Source organism: Thunnus thynnus, chromosome 22 (assembly GCF_963924715.1).
Source record: "Thunnus thynnus chromosome 22, fThuThy2.1, whole genome shotgun sequence".
NCBI lineage: Eukaryota > Metazoa > Chordata > Actinopteri > Scombriformes > Scombridae > Thunnus > Thunnus thynnus.
The window spans coordinates 26,191,266-26,209,841 of record NC_089538.1 but is presented as its reverse complement, the minus strand read 5'-3'; the positions used below and the strand labels follow the sequence as shown (position 1 = coordinate 26,209,841).

Sequence of the window (18,576 nt, the reverse complement as noted above, 5' to 3'; positions counted from 1 at the left end):
ATGAAGAGTTTCTATAAAACGTCATGTTGTCGATCAAACACTTGAGCCAATCAGCTGTTTGATCAGGCCACAGCCAGGCGTTTCCCATCATGCCTTGATCTCGTGAGGTCATCGTTATCCGCATGACGTCATCGTTCAGTTATCACCGGTGATCGATTCTCCCTGACTCATGATTTTATTCATACTTTTCTATGAAATAAGAGACTGTAACAGAAAAATCACACTTCATACTTTGCACCTTGGATGAACTCACATAGTTTAACCTTGAACGTGTAACCACCTCCCACATGTGCTCATTACTGGGAGGAAGTAGGAAGTATCTTCACCTTGAAAATGTTACAGTTCTTCTCACAGCTTTGATGACAGCCGGATCCGTCCCACACACACACACATCCTGACACTGCTGGTCTACAACATACACTTTATAACCCACATCAGTCCGCAGTCACACTCTGATTCCTCCTATTTTCAGATTTCCACCACATTTAATCAGAACTCTGAGCTTCAACCTGTAACATAATAAACATCAGACTGAGAGCAGCGGCCTCTCGGTTTGTACAAGAACACACAGGAAACAGCAAACATGTGTCTTATCATATCCTGCAGATAACTGCAGTTAACTACCAGCTCAAGCCAATGCAACCTCGGACCTGCTGAGGCAACATCAACAGCAAGGCATAACATGGCTTTGTGATCAAGGTTTGATGTCAATTTAAGTTAAAATAAGAAGGTTAGCTTTCTTTAGCATTCCCCGTAGCTAGCCAGCGAGCCACCATTTCTATTTATTCTCTTTTTTTTCAAACTCCTATTATCATTTAAACATTTTGTGCCTTATCATGAATCATTAAGATGTTTAGCCATTAATAAATGTCTTCATTTATCATAAGAAGTCGTGGTTTCCTCTGAGCATAGAGGTCACTGTTTTGAAAAGAACTTATGGTTTTATGAGATTGATTAATTGATCAAATTGAGAATTGAATTTAGGCTTTAATGTTTCCTCTGGACATTAAAGATCTCCTCTTGGGACATGGAGCCCATCAAATGAGGATTTTATATTAATTAAAGTAGATTAACGGTACATTAGATCATTATTGTGTAACTTTCTAATTAGCAGTTTGGTCAGTTATGCTTATAGTGTTTTCTGGACTTTGTTATCACAAAACTGACTGTGTGAGACCTTATGTCATTTTCTTGATACCAGAATAAAAGATGATTCAGGCCAAAAGTGACAGTTTGATAACTTGTGGTGAAATAAATACTCAACCATGAAATTATTCCCTGTTTCTTGGTTTTCATTCTTTAGAAGATCCAAATGCAGCACAAAAGTCTGGTATTCTCTACTACCTAGAGCAGCCAGAACCCCAGTCCAGTAAGGTAATGAGACACATCTGTAGGAATTTGTGATCTCAAATGGTTATTATAAACTTATGATTGTTATTAATCTTAATAATGATTATGTGAGGGTGTAGGTCTTTCAACATTAAGTGACTGAGATGCAGTATCTAAGTTAAGATGTAAATAGACAATGGTTTATAGTAAAACTACTGTAACATGTTCACCACACAAGGAATATTATATGACATATATTATTCATGAAATAATATCTAACTTCTTCATCTAATAATACTAGCAGGGGTCACACAAATCACAATTACTAGAAGAGGAAACTTGAATCAATAAATGAGCAACAGCTCAGACATTAATCTGGTCACTAAACAGAAAACAACACAGGCGATAACAAAAGCAAACCTGCTCCTGGGGATCAGGCGCCACCGTGTGGTGAAAGTGAGAACCAACACTCTCTCTGAATGTTAAAGGCATATTATAAAACACATTTACATTGATAAAGGCTGATACATACAGTCATGGTAGGACTGTGTAAAGACTGTGACTGTGGCTGAACCGGATTTTTTGCCATATAAGGTAGAATGTGAGTTATTGGACATGACATCACACATTTAATTAGCAATTAGGCCGAGGCAGAGAAAAAACAGCTGAGAGCAGATCATTAAAAGGTCCAGGTGGATTTCCTGAAAGAACATTTGGAGACACAAGTTTCCTGATGACATCAAAACCAAAAGAGAGAGAGAGAGACTCTGTGGGCACTTGATGTCTGGGTTACAACCATGTAATGTAATAATGTGTTTTGGACTGCGTCTGCTTTGGGGCACAGTGTTTCTTCTGCCTGACTGCCACTTTTGAATATTGTTTTTTTAGGTGGTGAAATGTAAGGAAAGACATTTCTCTCCGTTTTATGAGTCTGAGTTAAACACTAGCAAATTGTGTTTGAACAACAACTAACTCACTTACTCTTTTTCTTAAATATGTTCTTACTTATTTACATACGTGAATACGTCTACCAAGGCTGCACAATCCTGGATCAGTGATCCTGCAGAGTCCTGTCCTCCCTGTGATGGAGGGAGATGATGTCACTCTGGACTGTAAACACTTTACTGGTGTGAGTCCAGAGAGGGAGCAACCAGTAACAGCATCAACATCACTGTCACTGGTAAGATCAGACTGTGGAGTTAGTATTGATGAAGCTGAGTGTAAATGATGAAATGCTGTAGTTTGTCTCTGTGTTGAGGTGGATCAGTGATCCTGCAGAGTCCTGTCCTCCCTGTGATGGAGGGAGATGATGTCACTCTACACTGTAAAACAAAGAACTCCACACTCCCAGCTAATTTCTATAGAGATGGCTCCCTCATCGGGACTGAGCCTGCAGGTCACATGACCATCCACCATGTTTCCAAGTCTGATGAAGGCCTCTACAAGTGTAACATCAGCAGTCATGGAGAGTCTCCATCCAGCTGGATCACTGTCACAGGTGAGGAAGTTAAAGACAAATCTTTCAACCCATTATTTAATATGTTATGTTGTCATTTTACACAAACAAAGCTTGAAATCATCCTTGAAATCTGGAAAACAAACCATAAACAATATGGATGAAGTTAATATCCAATAAACTGCACTAAGTTTATCACTTATTTAAGCTTGCTGCTGAGCTGCACAACAAACCAAGGTTGGAAACTTCTTCTATGACACCAAAAACATTTTCACTTGCTGGTTATTTGCATTGTCACGGTAACTTGGCCTCTGCAGCTGAACAGGAAATGATTTTCATGTTCATATTCAACTGAGGGTGTGTCGGTTGTGTTTTCTCCCGGAATAGGTCCAGAAACTGCCAGCAGATGTTCAACGGCTCATCAACTTTCAAATCACTTCACCCAAAAACCGCAAGAAGCTGTTCTACAAGTGTTTTATTGATCACACCCAGTCTCAATGCTCTCAAGAGTAAATTAATATTATGTGTTTACTCGTCTGTAAACATGTAAAGTTCAGTGAGGTCTCCTCTGATCTTCGACCGCTGTATGATTCGCTGGTTGAAGCTTAATTTTTTACTTTTCAAGCCACAGATCTGAGCATCTGATTGATATATTGATTGATGATATTTTGGAATCATGATGATGGCCGGATTAAATATTTTGTACATTATGAATACATATATTACTTGAAAATGCTGTTTGCTTTCTTTTAGTTCCAGATGATGCTGACAGAGTTTATCAGTGACAGATCAGCAGTGTTTATATGACTGCGTATGTTGTATTTTCTCGGTGATAAATGGCTGGATTGAACAGTTGAGTTGTTTCATTTAGAAGGCAGATAAAAGCAGAGTTTATAGTTAAAAAACCTGATCCAGGATTGATCTGTTTCACTAGCAGAGTGAATGAGATCAGACAGCTGAGCCCAGATCACATTTAAACAGACATGTCAGGACAGATCCGTGGTGTTAATAACCACAGAGCTGTACATTAAACAATCTGTGTAACATGACAAGTAGTAAAAAATAAAACCTTCTCCACAAACACAGCAGAAGAGAACCTGTAGCAGGTTGCTGTACACCAGATATATACGTGGAGATGAACTCACTTTACTTCAGTTTGTTGCTTGTTGTCATGTCCTGTGTGAGTAATAAAGTCTTTCTTTGAATAAGTGCTGAGTATGAATCAACATATTGATACACGTATAGAAGATGCGACATGCAATTAAACAACTGACACATCGAATAGAAGCTGAAGCAGCTTGTTTATTTTGTGACAGGAAAATAAGATGATTATTTATTATTTTGATTGTACCACTTGGTTTGTGTGTAACATGAATATAACATCTTCCATATGGTTAAACTACAGCCATGAATAAAAGCTATTTATTAGCTTTATTTTAATGATACTACATTTAAAACAAGCAGATATCGGCTGGAATACTGTGCAGATAAAACTGAAACAGATATGAGTTCATGTTTTAACGAAGCAGTGTAACTAAAGCACATCTGTGTCAAAACTGATCGATAAATGATCAGATTGACAGGAACTGAAAATCATGTTCACATGAGCAGCAGTAAAGAGGAACTATTGATTGTCAGACTAGTTGATGCTGATACTATGTTTCCATGGTAACCTCCTTTATGAAACGGATATTCTGCTTTAATGAAATAATCCTGGTTCAATAGTTGTCCTGCTGTATCAAAACACCCCTCTGGTTCTTCAGCATGTTCAAATAAACAGTCACAGCTCGATGCAAATACTGTGTTGCTGAGTGAGTGTCAGCATCTTTACTGATGGCGGGAAATGAATGAATGTGTTCACAACAATGACACCATTGAATAAATCAAACATCTTTTTTTTATTTTCTTCTGAACAACAAACATGAAAGCAGGCAGCATCTGTAGCACGGATCACCAGCAGCAGGTCAACAGATGAGGTTTGCGTCCCTACAGGCCGCACTGTGTCCTCCTGAGCTCAGCTGACCGCGCGCCGCCGTCATGAGACACCTGGCAGGTGAACAAGTCTCGCTTCTGCCACTCTTCCTTGCTCAGCGTCAGGGTGCTGCTGCGGACAGACTTCCCTCCGTCCCTCTCCACCTCCTCACCGGTCAGGACACCCTCCGTCACCTCAGTCCCATCCACGGTCCAGCTCACCGTGGCGCCCTGCGGGCTGTAGCCGCTCAGCACGCAGACCAGCGTGGCCTGACCCGCCGCCAGCTGCTCAGAGGAGGGGGGCAGCAGAGAAACGGACGGCGGCACGGACACCCCCGCTACAAGGAGGCGACCATACAGTTAATGGAGGACTGTCACATATAGTTCATTCAACATATTGAGTCTAAAAACACTGGAATCACATAATCATATCCACAATATGTATGTTTTTAATTGTAGAGACTAAACCCCAGGAAGCTGTTTGGTCTATAAAATGCCAGTAACAGTGACAAAAGCTGTGAAACATTCAAAACTCTTTAATATTATAGAAAGAACCAGTTTTTTTTTGGTAGTTTTTCTTAAAAAATTACTTTAATTAATCAAAATTACTGATTATTTATTTTCTTTTGATCGCCAGATAATCAATGAATTAACTTATCATTTCAGCTCTAATAAATACAGAGCATATAACCTGTTACTACTGTCTGTAACTGTTATAGAAATACTATGAAAAACCAGAGTAAATCATTTTTATTTTTAAATATTTTTAAATATATGTTAAAATGTTGTAAATTGTACTAGTAGTAGGTAGTAGTAACCTCATTAGTAGTAAACGTCTTCCAAACTCACAGAAATGTTAAATATAATCAGTAAAGTTAATGTGAATTTAAAGACATTTCAGGGATTTTCTTCACATTTTAACAGTATTAACCTTCCTTAACAAACTGTCTACACAGTTTAAATTTGAATACACATAAAAGGTTTATAGTTTAGTACAGTTATACTTTCTCAACCAATGGAACATGTGATAGGTGTAATATACACAGCATGTACACTCAGTAGAATACAAATAAAATACTTTTGAGTTGTTGAATGTTCAATGTACTTTTCTGTCCTTTAGTTTTACTTTACTTAAATTACATGCAATTTATAAATGTTAATAAATTAATTTAGGCAAAAATCATTACTGTGTGTGTGTTTAATTGTTGTTTAATTATATAACAAAGTATTATTCTCTAAATAAAATGGAACAATAAATGTTTTAATTCTAAATTGGGAAATTCACCTGAAATGAGAATTAATTATGAGAATTTAATTTTGTTCCTTCTCTTCACTTTACAGAATTCAAGTTTTAGTTGAGAAAACCAGATCTGACGAGTAGAATGAACTCACTAATTGATCACTGATTCATCATAATGATCAATTAAAATGATGTAAATCATTTACGAGGTTGATCACTGTGGATAAAAACAGTGTCAGTGATCCTAAAACACTATACAGTCATGTTAAGGACTAATATAAGATTTTATTTATTTTCTGAGAAAAAAAATCTCTTTAATTACAGTTTTTTAATTTGTGAACTTCAGAAAAGGAAAAAAGAAAAAAACCGTGACTTACTTTTGACGATGAGTTTGGTTCCTCTGCCGAAGCTGTACCACAGTGATACAAGCTGGTTAAAGCGTCGTACAAAAACCTCCGTCCCAGTTGAACTACACACACACTCATGAGAATCCACAGCTCCAAAGGTTGAAAACAAATCCAACTATAAATCACCACAGTGCACTGAGATGTCAGATGTGAGTGTACTTCAGGAGAAGAAGAAGCTCCTTTTATATCCAACTTGTTATTCTTATTATTCCATTTTTTTAAGTGGTTAAATTCCCAGTGACCTGTTTTATGTTGGCAGTTAGTTTGGAATAATCAGGTGAAAAAGCAGATAGTTGAGAACCATTTAAAATCCAGACATACTGGGTTTCATTCCAAGTTCCCAGAGAATTAAAGTGCAGAGTCTTAACAGCATCTTCATCCTGAACTCCTCCGATCATCAGGATGACGTCTCTTCCTGATCCGGCAACACGGAACCGTGACGGGATTCCTGCCATGAGAGTGTTTCCTGCTCCAGTCACATGACTCTGGTAGCTTCTCCTGTGTTTTTGCTGGTTCCAGGATCGACGTGGCAGGTCCACATCAGCACTGGCTTTACAGCTGACCGTCCTGTACCTCAGCACTGTCACTGGCAGCAGGAACTTTATAGAGAATACAGATCTTTGCATCATCATGGAGGATTAAAACGATTTGTGATTTTGTGTCAATTACAAAGACTGAGGAGAACAAAGTTCCATATTTTATATATTGGTGGTGGTAGTTGAGGTGATTCTTCAGCGTTGCTATGAGACCTTCTTTCTCTTTGTTTATTCCTCTTTTCTTTTCTTCCTCCACAATATAAATGGTGCCTTTATTTATTTATTTATCCATATATTTGTTGGGCTGCCAATTAAAGTCATTAAATGCACAAAGTTTCATGTCCTGTGTGCAGTTAACATACAGTTCCTCTGTTGACTTCTGCCAGACTTCATGTAATGACGTTATGTGTTTCTGTTATATTGTCTTTCTGTGTTCAGTTTAATGTTGTTGTATGTCGTCATGTATGTCGGCTGTTTGCACTTAATAAAATCTAGTAAAAACTCTGTAGATCTGACTTTAACTCTGAGCTGTTGAAACAGCATCAAAAACAAAATACTGAATCTTGAGTCTCTTTCAGCTACAGTCACTTCCTGTTTAACTGACTGAGGTTTTTGTACGGCTCTGTATCACTGTGTGAGTGGAAACGCGTCATGCTGCAGACAGTAATAAACTCCTGAATCTTCAGCCTGTACGTTACTGATGGTCAGACTCAAATCATAATCATATCCACTGCCTTGGTATCGACCTGAAGTCATACCAGAATTAAAATCAATAATGAATTTAGGAGCTTCTCCTGGTTTCTGATGGTACCAGACTAAATCATCATCGATGGCGCTGCTGGCTTTACAGCTGATGGTGGCAGATTCTCCCCGCTGGACTGAGAGGGATTCTGGAGTCTGGGTGAGCAGAATGTCTGCTGAGCTCACTGAAAAACACAACACAGGAACATCAAGTCAACAACCAACCAAACAGTGAACATGAGCTGAACGTAGACTGAAGAGATGACCAACCTTTGGTACACACAGTGAGTACCAAGACGCAGATGCAGATGAAAGACATGCTGGTTCTCTTGGTTTGTGCTGCTCTCTGTATCACAGTGAGGAAGGTGCATGAAGCTGTCAGTTATAAAGCTCTGAGGAGAACTGATCACTGTTTCCTCTGCATGCAAATGAAGAGCCGACAGCTGCGTCCTGCTCAGCCTGAAACACACCAACCAGAGAGACAAGTTCACCCAACACTGCTCTCCTAAACCTGTGGAGAAGAAAGAAAAGAGTCACCGCCTCACAGCAAGAAGGTTCTCAGTTTGAACCCAGCGGCCAGCTGAGGCCCTTCTGTGTTGCATGTTCTTCTTATTTTGATGTGTATTTATAACAAAAGTAAAATTACACTTAATCTTTTGACTAAATTGCCATCTAACATTATTGTTAATGATATAGTTAGAGTCATTTGTTGTTTTTGCAGTAATATGGCTACATGTTGCTACATTTTGCGGAGCCATGTTGAAAGCGAAGGGCTAAGAAGTGGGAAAACTTAAAAACAAATTCATACAAGTTACAAAGTTTTGTTTCATTATATTAAAATACAGTCTAAGATAATGAGAACACATATTAATAATCAGAGTTCCCAGAGTGTTTTCTTTGCTGTATTTAGTATTTGAAATGAACACCACATGAATCATAAACTACAACTGTTTTGATATAAATTGTAATGTGTGCAGCAGCTCAGGAGGCCAGCGACAGGGAGTGGAACTGAATCAGGGGAGCCCACTGCTGGGACGTGGAGGTGGTTCTTCATCATGGATGAAGCATTAGGTGGGCGGCCGTCTATTCAGCTGCCGATAGAAACCCTTCTGACCCTTCAGCCCTTAGTTATGCTGCTATAGGCCTAGACTGCTGGGGGACTTCCCATGATGCACTGAGCTCCTCTCTCCTCCTCCTCCTCTCCATCTGTATGCATTCATGTAACATCAATGCATGTCACTAACTTTGCTTCTTCCCCGGAGTTTTCTGTGCTTTCACATCTCACAGGAACCCTGGGTTCTGGGCCGAGCCTTTGTGGTCCTTCACAGTCCTGATGGCATCCTTCCCTGGCTGCTGCTACTTATACTTATTGTTATTGTTATGATTGTTGTTATTCTGTCACCCCTCATCCTTTCCCTCTCTCTTTCTTTCTCTCAACCCAACCGGTCAAAGCAGATGGCGCCCACCAAGAGCCAGGTTCTGCTTGAGGTTTCTACCTGTTAAAGGGGAGTTTTTCCTGCTGCTGCTCATGGGGGAATTGTTGGGTCTCTGTAAATTAAAGAGTACGGTCTTGACCTGCTCTATGTGAAAAGTGCCCTGAGATGACTTTTGTTGTGATTTGGCGCTATATGAATAAAAATTGATTGATTGATTGATTGATTGATTTATACCCTAAGCTTATTTGAAATGCCGTCCCTACATGGGCTTTTAAAATACACAAAACTCAACAGTAAAATTCATAAAACAGCAAGCACCAGATCAGTCATGACCACACGACTGATCCCTCTTTAAAAAAAAACTGTTTCAGTTTGAATTTAAAATGTTCATGGTCCATTTTCAGCTCTGTGGGTAAAGAGTTCCACATGGTGATTTCCTGAATAGAAAAAGACGTCTGTCCAAGTGAGGATTTATGAAAGGGCACCTTACTATTCCCAGTAGACACTCGTCCTGTCACTGAGACAGAAACCCTGACAGGAACCACCAGGTCACTGAGCACCTGAGGAGCTGGTTGTTTAGACATTTATAGATGAGTTCGCAGTTAGTAAATTTAACAAAATGATCAGAATGTACCATATTTAATTTCTTAAGAACATGGAAGTGGTGTGATCTTATTGGCTTCCTGTCCATAATTTTAAAGGCTTGATTGTAAATCATCATAAGAGGCCTGATTGTGACCAAGAAGTCACACAATCACTTAAATGTGAAAAGTTCATGGAATGCATAAAACTATTTGCAGCATGATATGGTAAACAATCTCTAATGAGTCTAAATGCATGTAATTTTGCTTTTGCATACTTGCTCAGCCATACTTCAGCAAGTATGGCTGAAGCTGACCACCTCGGTCATCTGGCCCATGCAGTACCGCTTCTACAGGCTCGAGTGTGTCTCCATCCCTGAGGCAGAGGTTGTGCAAAATGGCACAACAAGCAATGTCCTGCACCACAAAACTAGGGTGCTTCCAGCTCCTTGAAAAAATATAGAAAAGAATAGAAAAAACTCTGTAAGTCTGACTTTAACTCTGAGCTGTTGAAACAGCATCAAAAACAAAATGCTGAATCTTGAGTCTCTTTCAGCTACAGTCACTTCCTGTTTAACTGACTGAGGTTTTTGTACGGCTCTGTATCACTGTGTGAGTGGAAACTCTTCATGGTGCTGACAGTAATAAACTCCTGAATCTTCAGCCTGTACGTTACTGATGGTCAGACTCAAATCATAATCATATCCACTGCCTTGGTATCGACCTGAAGTCATACCAGACTCAAAATTAATAATGAATTTAGGAGCTTCTCCTGGTTTCTGATGGTACCAGGCTAAATCATTATCGATGGCGCTGCTGGCTTTGCAGCTGATGGTGGCAGATTCTCCCCGCTGGACTGAGAGGGATTCTGGAGTCTGGGTGAGCAGAATGTCTGCTGAGCTCACTGAAAAACACAACACAGGAACATCAAGTCAACAACCAACCAAACAGTGAACATGAGCTGAACGTAGACTGAAGAGATGACCAACCTTTGGTACACACAGTGAGTACCAAGACGCAGATGCAGATGAAAGACATGCTGGTTCTCTTGGTTTGTGCTGCTCTCTGTATCACAGTGAGGAAGGTGCATGAAGCTGTCAGTTATAAAGCTCTGAGGAGAACTGATCACTGTTTCCTCTGCATGCAAATGAAAAGCCGACAGCTGCGTCCTGCTCAGCCTGAAACACACCAAGCAGAGAGACAAGTTCACCCAACACTGCTCTCCTAAACCTGTGGAGAAGAAAGAAAAGAGTCGCCGCCTCACAGCAAGAAGATTCTCAGTATGAACCCAGCGGCCAGCTGAGGCCCTTCTGTGTTGTATGTTCTTCTTTTGCCTCCGTGGGTTTTCTCTGGATGCTCCGGCTTCCTCCCACAGACCAAAAAACATGCAGGTCAGGTTAATTAGCAACTCTAACGACTCTCTATATGTCAGCCCTGTGATTGACAGGTGACCTGTCCAGGGTGAACCCCGCCTCTTGCCCAGTGGAAGTGATGGAGGCCAAAATCCACAGTGTGTCCACACAGTCATTTAAAAGTAGATGTGAAGCTTATATGAGGCTTCAGCAGTCTGAGTTAGTCACATCAAGTGAGCGGCTGTGGCTCAGGAGGTAGAGCGGGTCGTTCACTAATCGGAAGATCGGGGGTTCGATTCCCGGCTCCTCCAGTCCACATGCTGATGTGTCCTTGGGCAAGACACTTAACCCCAAATTGCTCTTGATGGCTGAACCATCAGTGTGTGAATGTGATTTGTGGTATAAAAGCACTTTGAGTGGTTGGAAGACTAGAAAGGCGCTATACAAGATTTACCATATCTGACACATTAACAGTCTTTGTGTTTCCTGTTGAGCTGCGGTGGAAGTATAGTAACAAAAAGAGGGACTTTGGCACTAAAAAGACTGTAACGTTGTAAGATATCTACTTGATTTGACTTGATATTAGCTTCAGATAAACTTTTAAATATATTTTTCAACAGAGGGAGGACTGTAGATTTTGGGATGAATAAATGTATGAAGGGATCTTCAATTATTCCATCTAGTGAAGGGCTCATCGCATTGGTTGAATATGTTCTTAATCAAAACTGTGAAATACAGTCTCTCTCAAAATATATAAGTTTATGTCAATGGATTTATTTTAATGACAGATTGACTGATTTTATTTGGTGCTAATGTTGAGGTGAACGTTTATTTAAAAAAGGCTTATACATGGAACTGAAGTACAATATTTTCTTTTTTATATAACTTTGAGCCCATGGTTCTCATGTTCAGAAAATACATTCAACATTAACACTGAACTCTAGTCGTCTCTGTGATATGCAGTTGTAGCAGCTGTAGGATGATTGCTCACAGGCTGAAGGACACCAGTCACACCAGGAATCAGGATCTACACATTTATTCTCTATAAGAGTAGCACGGGCCACAGTCAATACACACACACAGTGACATGCTCTCTCCCAGGGCAAAAACTGTCCAACTTTTTTTTTGCATTAAAATAAACATATAACAAACTACTGCTATAAATAAAATATGTGCACACTAAACAATGTGCGCCCTTAGAGTGCAGTTACACATGTGTATTTGAAATCATTAGTTACAGTAAAAGCAAATGTGAAAATAATCAATGAGTCAAATTCATATCCACTGAAATTGAATGAAATTTGATGTTTTCATTTGATGTCTCACCATCTAGTTTACATGTGAATATAAGAATCTCTTCAGAAGAGAGACAGAAGTACACATTAAATAAAGAGCTTATTTTCATGTTGTTAAGCTACTAATTCAATGCAGTCCTTCCGTAAAAGCACACAAGAATAAATAATACATAATAATAATAATACAAATAACAATTTAACACCATAATCCTGGAGGGACTGGCTGCTGAATTAAACAAACACGCCGCCTGTTGTTCTCTCTTCTGACCGGTAGGGGGGGCGAGTTTATCTCAATAACTGAAAACTTGAACGAGAATAAAGCTAACCGGAAGTCTCGTTGGTAGGCCGGAAGTCTCGTTGTTGATCTCGAACTGGCGGCGGGATAATTATGTTGTTGCACTAACAGTCGAGCTTATTTCTGAGCTTTAAAGCGGCAGGACTGCAGGTAAAAACAGACCATGAACACATAAAAGTGTCTGTTTCACATTAAAAACCGAAGCGAGCACGAACAGAAGCGAACAGAAGCCCGAACTGCGCCTGCGTTAGCATGCTGTGCTAGCTCCGGTGCTAACTAGTTAGCTCATTAGCCGCTGTTAGCTCCGAACAGCTGTTAGCGGTAGTTTTAGCTCACTGTTAACTTTAATGTTTGTTTATTTACGTTTTGTTCGAGCTGAGTTTGAAAGAATTCAAGCTTAGACGGTAGTTTTAAAGGAGCTAATGCTAACGGAGCTGAAGCTAAGAGGCTAACTGGTCACTTTCATGTTTTCAGGCTTAAGAAGTGATTTATTTAAAAATAAAACTATTCTGTAAAAGTGCCTTCAGACGTGAACAAATGTTAAAATATATAATTATTATGTTAATAATCGTCAGTTGCAGTCCCTGTGTGTTTAATTTATACTGTTTTGTTGTAGTTCTGTAAGGTTACTGCTGCTTTGATCAATACTGTAAGTTTTAAACCTTACAATCAATCAATCAATCAAACTTTATTTATATGAAACAAATCAAAGTGCTTTACAGGTGACGGACAAATGTTCTTTATGGTTAATATGGATTAGGAGACTAATGCTCACCAAAATAATTAAAAAGCAAAAGAGTTAATGAGACAATAATAGATGGGTAGTTAAGATAATAAAAGATTAATAAAGATAACAATCAAATTAAATGAAATAAAAAGATTATAATAAAACAGAAAAATGTGGATCAGTGTTTCTCAAAGATCTTCAGTTTACTGTCACAGAGACTAAAGAAAGCATAAAATATTCCCAGTCCAGTCTCTCTCTCTGTATGAGGCTCATTTTCCAGTAATAATTACAGCTGCAGTGACTGTTTCTCACTGAACTCGCTGCTCCTCCCGTCATTTAAATCCTCTTCACAAGTTTAAAAAAAAAATAATTTTATTCATTTTTTTAAAGCAAAAACGTTGCAGGTTGCTGACTTTAAAATCTTTTGAATGTGAATTTGAATCTTTTGTTAGTAAACTGAATATCATGTCAAATAATTTGGACTGTTGATCAGAAAGATAAAACAAGATAATAATCAAGAATTGATTATTTTCATGATTAATAAACACTTTTTATCAATAGAAAGTCCAGAAATATTTTAAAAAATGTCTAAAAGCCCGAGGTGACGTTTTCAAATTTTGTGTTTTGTCTACCTCAACGCTGTTGATACCCGACATAAAACAGGAAGAAGAAGAAAACTGTCAGTCAGAGAGGAGACCTGCTGGATTTCACAGACCAGGACCACTACAAGATCAGAAATGGAGGAGAACCAGAACCCGGAGAACCACACCAACAACCCTGTTAAAAGAGAAGAACCAGGTTCACCCTCCGCTACCACCGATAAACAGGTCAGTGTTCAGGACTTCATGATAAAACCGGCTTGTTAGAGCAGCATGTTACTGTTGTAGCTACTGGAGGTGGAGCTAGTTTACACTACTTTATATACAGTTAGCTAGTTTAGTCCAGTGGTTCCCAACCTAGGGGTCTGGCCCCTCCAAAGGGTCAGCAGATAAATCTGAGGGGTGGTGAGATGATTAATGGGAGAGGAAAGAAGAAAAAACAAAGTTCTGATACACAAATCTGTTTTCAGTTTTTGGACTTTTTCTCTAATCTTTGATTTTTGCTGAAATATTGGATCATTTGAACATTTGAGATATTGTTATTTTTATTTTATTTTTAATGTTTTTGTCTTGTGTTTGTTTGTTTAAGGGGACAGAAAACTCTGGTTCACACTCCAACAACACAGCAAGTGTCAGTAATGCACCTCAACACTGGTTGCTACCCGACATAAAACAGGAAAAAGAAGAAGAAGAAGAACAGTCCATCAGTCAGAGAGGAGACCTGCTGGATTTCACAGACCAGGACCACTACAAGATCAAAATAGAGGAGAACCAGAACCCGGAGAACCACACCAACAACCCTGTTAAAAGAGAAGAACCAGGTTCACCCTCTGCTACCACCGATAAACAGGTCAGTGTTCAGGATTTCATGTATTTAAAATCATCTCTCCGTCCCCCCAGTTTCTATATCTGAGCTCACCAACAGGCAAGTCGAAAGCCAAAAACTCGACCAGTTAGTCAACGATAAACAACAGCAAAACGCAGCAGAGACTCTCACAATGAGCCGAAATTAAACAAACGCACATAAATTATAAATTTGGCAAATAACATAAACAAAGGATGCGTTTTGCTGCTCTTTCTCAGCGTGTGTGTGCGCGCAGCGTAGCAGAGGAGAAACACACAGCTGAACTCGTTGCTAGGGCTGCAGTCAACCAAAGAAAATCTCTAAAATCATCACTATCAAAGTCAGCTACACTAGGAAATCAATACCAGCTCTGCCTTCAGCTTGTTTTTGTTTTTTTTAATACTTGCAGATGTAGAAATCCCCCCAAAACATCATTCCAGGAAGTTAGAAAGTTGTTGTTTAAGAGCTACTGTGGTGTATTTTCATTAAAAGTCATTGGTGTGCTTAAAGACAATATTAAGCGATGCAGATTGATTTTATAAGTTTATAAGCAATAAGGGCTAGTGTGATACAATTTGTATTGGTGTAGTTATAATCTCATGAACCATATTTAATCACACTGTACGTATAGAGGCACGGTAGAAGAATCATAATCATACACTGGAGAAATTTGAGTGTGTTTGTATTACATGTCACTTTGCTTGGGTCTGCTAAAGTCTTCACCTTTCAAACATACTCTCTGGAGGAGATCAAGAAATAAGGGTGTAAAATGACTAGAATAACTTATAAAAAAATAAAAGGCCAGAAGACAACTTGGCAATAATGGTGTAAAATGATTCCCAATACTTATATATAAAAATTGGATATAATCAGGTAGAATTGAATATGCCAGTACATATCCTCAAACAGCTCAAAACCTGTTTTGAAGAGTTTTGACCAACAACGAGTGACGGAGATAAAAGTAACATAATAATTGGTCAAAAATTAGGGAGGGTGGATGATAAGGTGTGACCTAAGCCGACCCAAGGACATAAAAACAATGAACCCCAAAGAAAAAACCTTCGGAGCGATTTGGTTCGTTGTAAAAGTGCTACTTGCTCCCCTTTTTTGCCGGCATTAAAGAACACTTTGCTGCTTGGACCTCTGACTCCCTTTTTATTTTCAAGAGAGAGTTTTTTGCTCTGGTACCTTTTTCTGCAACTATTTGATACAACAGTACCTGTTGGTGTTTCAATGGAAACATTCCCTCAACTTCTCCTGTAATCAGTGGTAATCTTAATACTAGCTATTACAGATTCAACTCAGCAGTTAGACCAGACATTCAAACATCCTGTGGTGAAACAAGTATAAGATGATTATGGATTACATCATCTTCATTTCTTCCTCTGTTGATTAACAGCTGTGAATGATGAACAGACGGTGACACACAAGTTTATCAAGTCAACTTACATTGTTTTCAGTTATTTTTGTTATTCCCACTTTCTGAAACTTTATTATATAACGACTGTTTTAATCAAATCACTTGACAGTATATCACTCTGTTTTTCACTTCATATTCATTTTTGTTCAGTCACTCTTACATGTTTGTTCTCTTTTCCTCCACTAGAGTGCAGCAGCGTTTACTTTACCAGCAGAGGTCTCCACATACAAACAGCTCATCACCAGTCAAGGTAAAACATTTCTACACATTCAGTTTTATATCTTCATGACAGAAATGCTGCTGAACAGTCATGTGACGTTACAGCTTCTGTTTGTCTCTCAGGTCAGATCCTGCAGGTTGTCCGCGCCCCCATCGGGACTCAGTACATCATCCAGCAGCCTCAGCAGCAGATCCTCCTGCAGCAGCAAAGTCAGCCTGGTGGCGTTCAGGCCGCGGTCACACAACAGGTGAGCCCCGTCACACAGGTGGGTCAGTCCAGGACACCTAGCTCTGAGTCAAGGAGTCAAAATGTGCCCGCTGCGTGTATCTCGGTCTGAAGGATGGAAACCCAACAGCTGGTCCTGTATCTGATCAGTCCATCGTCTCTTCATTATTATTTCAGCTACATAAAGCTGTTTGTCTGCAGAGATGTGGGTCTTCTGGAGATGAATCCACTCTGAATGTGTCTCTCACATGTTCATCAAAATAAGTAAAGTAGTAAATACAGAGTAGTTTGAAGAAGTCTCTATAAGTGAACTAACAACAGGGACCCACCAGCAGACTCATCTTCTGTATATTTTACCACCTGACGTTAACAATAAAAGCTTCCTTTGTGTTCTCGCTCAACTATGTAACACGGGGTCTTAGAGGGATTATCTAGCTTTTTGCTTATTTTTGATTGAAGTGTGAATTTCAGGATATTTGAAAATATTGATCCAGTTCCTCTAAAAACAATAAGAGAAGACCTGAAACGATGGATTGTTACCTCTGTTATTCTGGGGTCAAACAGAGGTGATAAAAATGAACATCCGACCCAGAATATCTTTCTTATTCTCATCTATACCCATTAAGTTCACACCACAGCGGTTTAAAGAGCTCAAAATATAATGACATGTTTTCTATGGAGGAACAAAAAACCTAGAGTAGATCATAAAAAGCTGGTTTTGTCCAAAAATAAAGGTTGTTTGGTTGTTCCACATATGTTCCACTACTACAGCACAGGATAATGTGGCCAGTATATGATCATGACAACATGAGCATTTACACCGTGACAACCTTTACCCCTGAATTCCACCGGACGCGTCGGAGCCGGAATGCGTCCACTCTAGTCAATGTATCTGATTCCACCGGGCGCCGCGACGCGTTTCAGAAGCGTCCCAGAAGCGGCTCTCCGCTCCGCTGCGCTAAAGATAGACGTCTCGTCTATTTTTTTACGGAGGCCGCGTCAAGCAGCACAGAGCAGATCGAGCTGGGCAGGAAGTCAGACACAGAAACAGCATTGAGCATCCGGTCAATTTTCAAAATAAAACACCCCGTGCAGACTCCTGGTCGTATATCAACAATAAACACTATTAAAGCAGATGCATAAAGAAACCATTTAACTACGTAGCCTAATTAACCACAGAAGAAGCACAAAAATTAAGGAAAATGACCAAATCAACTAAAGCTGAGCAAGTTAACAAAATTGGGCAGTTTAGTTGCCCTGCTACTGCAGTAATTACGGTAGCCTTAAGGGACTTTATCAGCTTTGACTAGGCTGCTGTAATTACTGTAGTAGGAGTGCAACTGACTTTAAACAGCAGAAGGCTTCCCCGCAGTGAAGACGCTCCGCTTCTGACACGCTCCCGGTGGAATCCCATGGTTAGACCTGTAACACTTCTGTTTTCCACATTCTTGAACCCTAAAACGTCCTGCTGACTACAGTCAGATAAATGATCTTTCCTCAGGATTCAATGTGTGCGAGTTTGTCTCTCACTCCCTTCAGTTACTCTTACATGTTCACTTTTCCTCCTGTTCTCTAGCACATCATCCAGCAGCCTCAGCAGCAGATCCTCCTGCAGCAGCAAAGTCAGCCTGGTGGCGTTCAGGCCGCGGTCACACAACAGGTGAGCCCCTCACACAGGTGGGTCAGTCCAGGACCTGAAGCAGGGGAAGAACCAATTTGTAGAAAAAACAGCTTGAGAGATGAGAAATGAAATATAAAGTTGTAGAAATTGGCATTACCACCACTGAGGTGCCCTTAACCCCGACTGCTCCAGTAGAGCTGCTCAGTGGCCCACAGGTCAGACTGTGGTTGTACTGGGCAGCTTCCAGGTGTGAATGTGATCAGCGTGTTCCTGCAAAAGAG

At 39.7% G+C, this 18,576-nt stretch overlaps 1 protein-coding gene, 1 long non-coding RNA gene and 1 gene segment (V, D, J or C); 1 reads left to right on the top strand and 2 right to left on the bottom strand.

The window, feature by feature from the left end:
* The window catches only part of LOC137174884 (zinc finger protein ZFP2-like), a 46,464-nt gene that overhangs the window by 25,127 nt on the left and 2,761 nt on the right, over positions 1-18,576 (top strand). Inside the window, exons 1-6 of one of the 4 annotated variants that reach the window (XM_067580397.1) lie at positions 12,672-12,789; positions 14,030-14,193; positions 14,555-14,815; positions 16,416-16,479; positions 16,572-16,714; positions 18,251-18,334. In XM_067580397.1, coding sequence (XP_067436498.1) covers positions 14,104-14,193; positions 14,555-14,815; positions 16,416-16,479; positions 16,572-16,714; positions 18,251-18,334 — 642 coding nt within the window. In that variant the 5' untranslated portion in view covers positions 12,672-12,789; positions 14,030-14,103. Of the gene's footprint in view, positions 1-12,671; positions 12,790-14,029; positions 14,194-14,554; positions 14,816-16,415; positions 16,480-16,571; positions 16,715-18,250; positions 18,335-18,576 lie in introns of those variants that run through there. The other 3 variants (XM_067580395.1, XM_067580394.1, XM_067580398.1) reach the window with 3 other exon arrangements.
* Positions 4,665-6,858, bottom strand: LOC137175127 (Ig lambda-2 chain C region-like). The segment is given in 3 exon segments: positions 4,665-5,094; positions 6,374-6,518; positions 6,772-6,858. Coding segments are annotated over 3 exon segments (555 nt in total).
* On the bottom strand, positions 6,924-8,153 carry LOC137174900 (uncharacterized). The gene is made up of 2 exons (XR_010925496.1): positions 7,951-8,153; positions 6,924-7,865 (listed from the first exon to the last, which is right to left on the bottom strand). It is a non-coding gene; the product is annotated as an uncharacterized lncRNA (long non-coding RNA).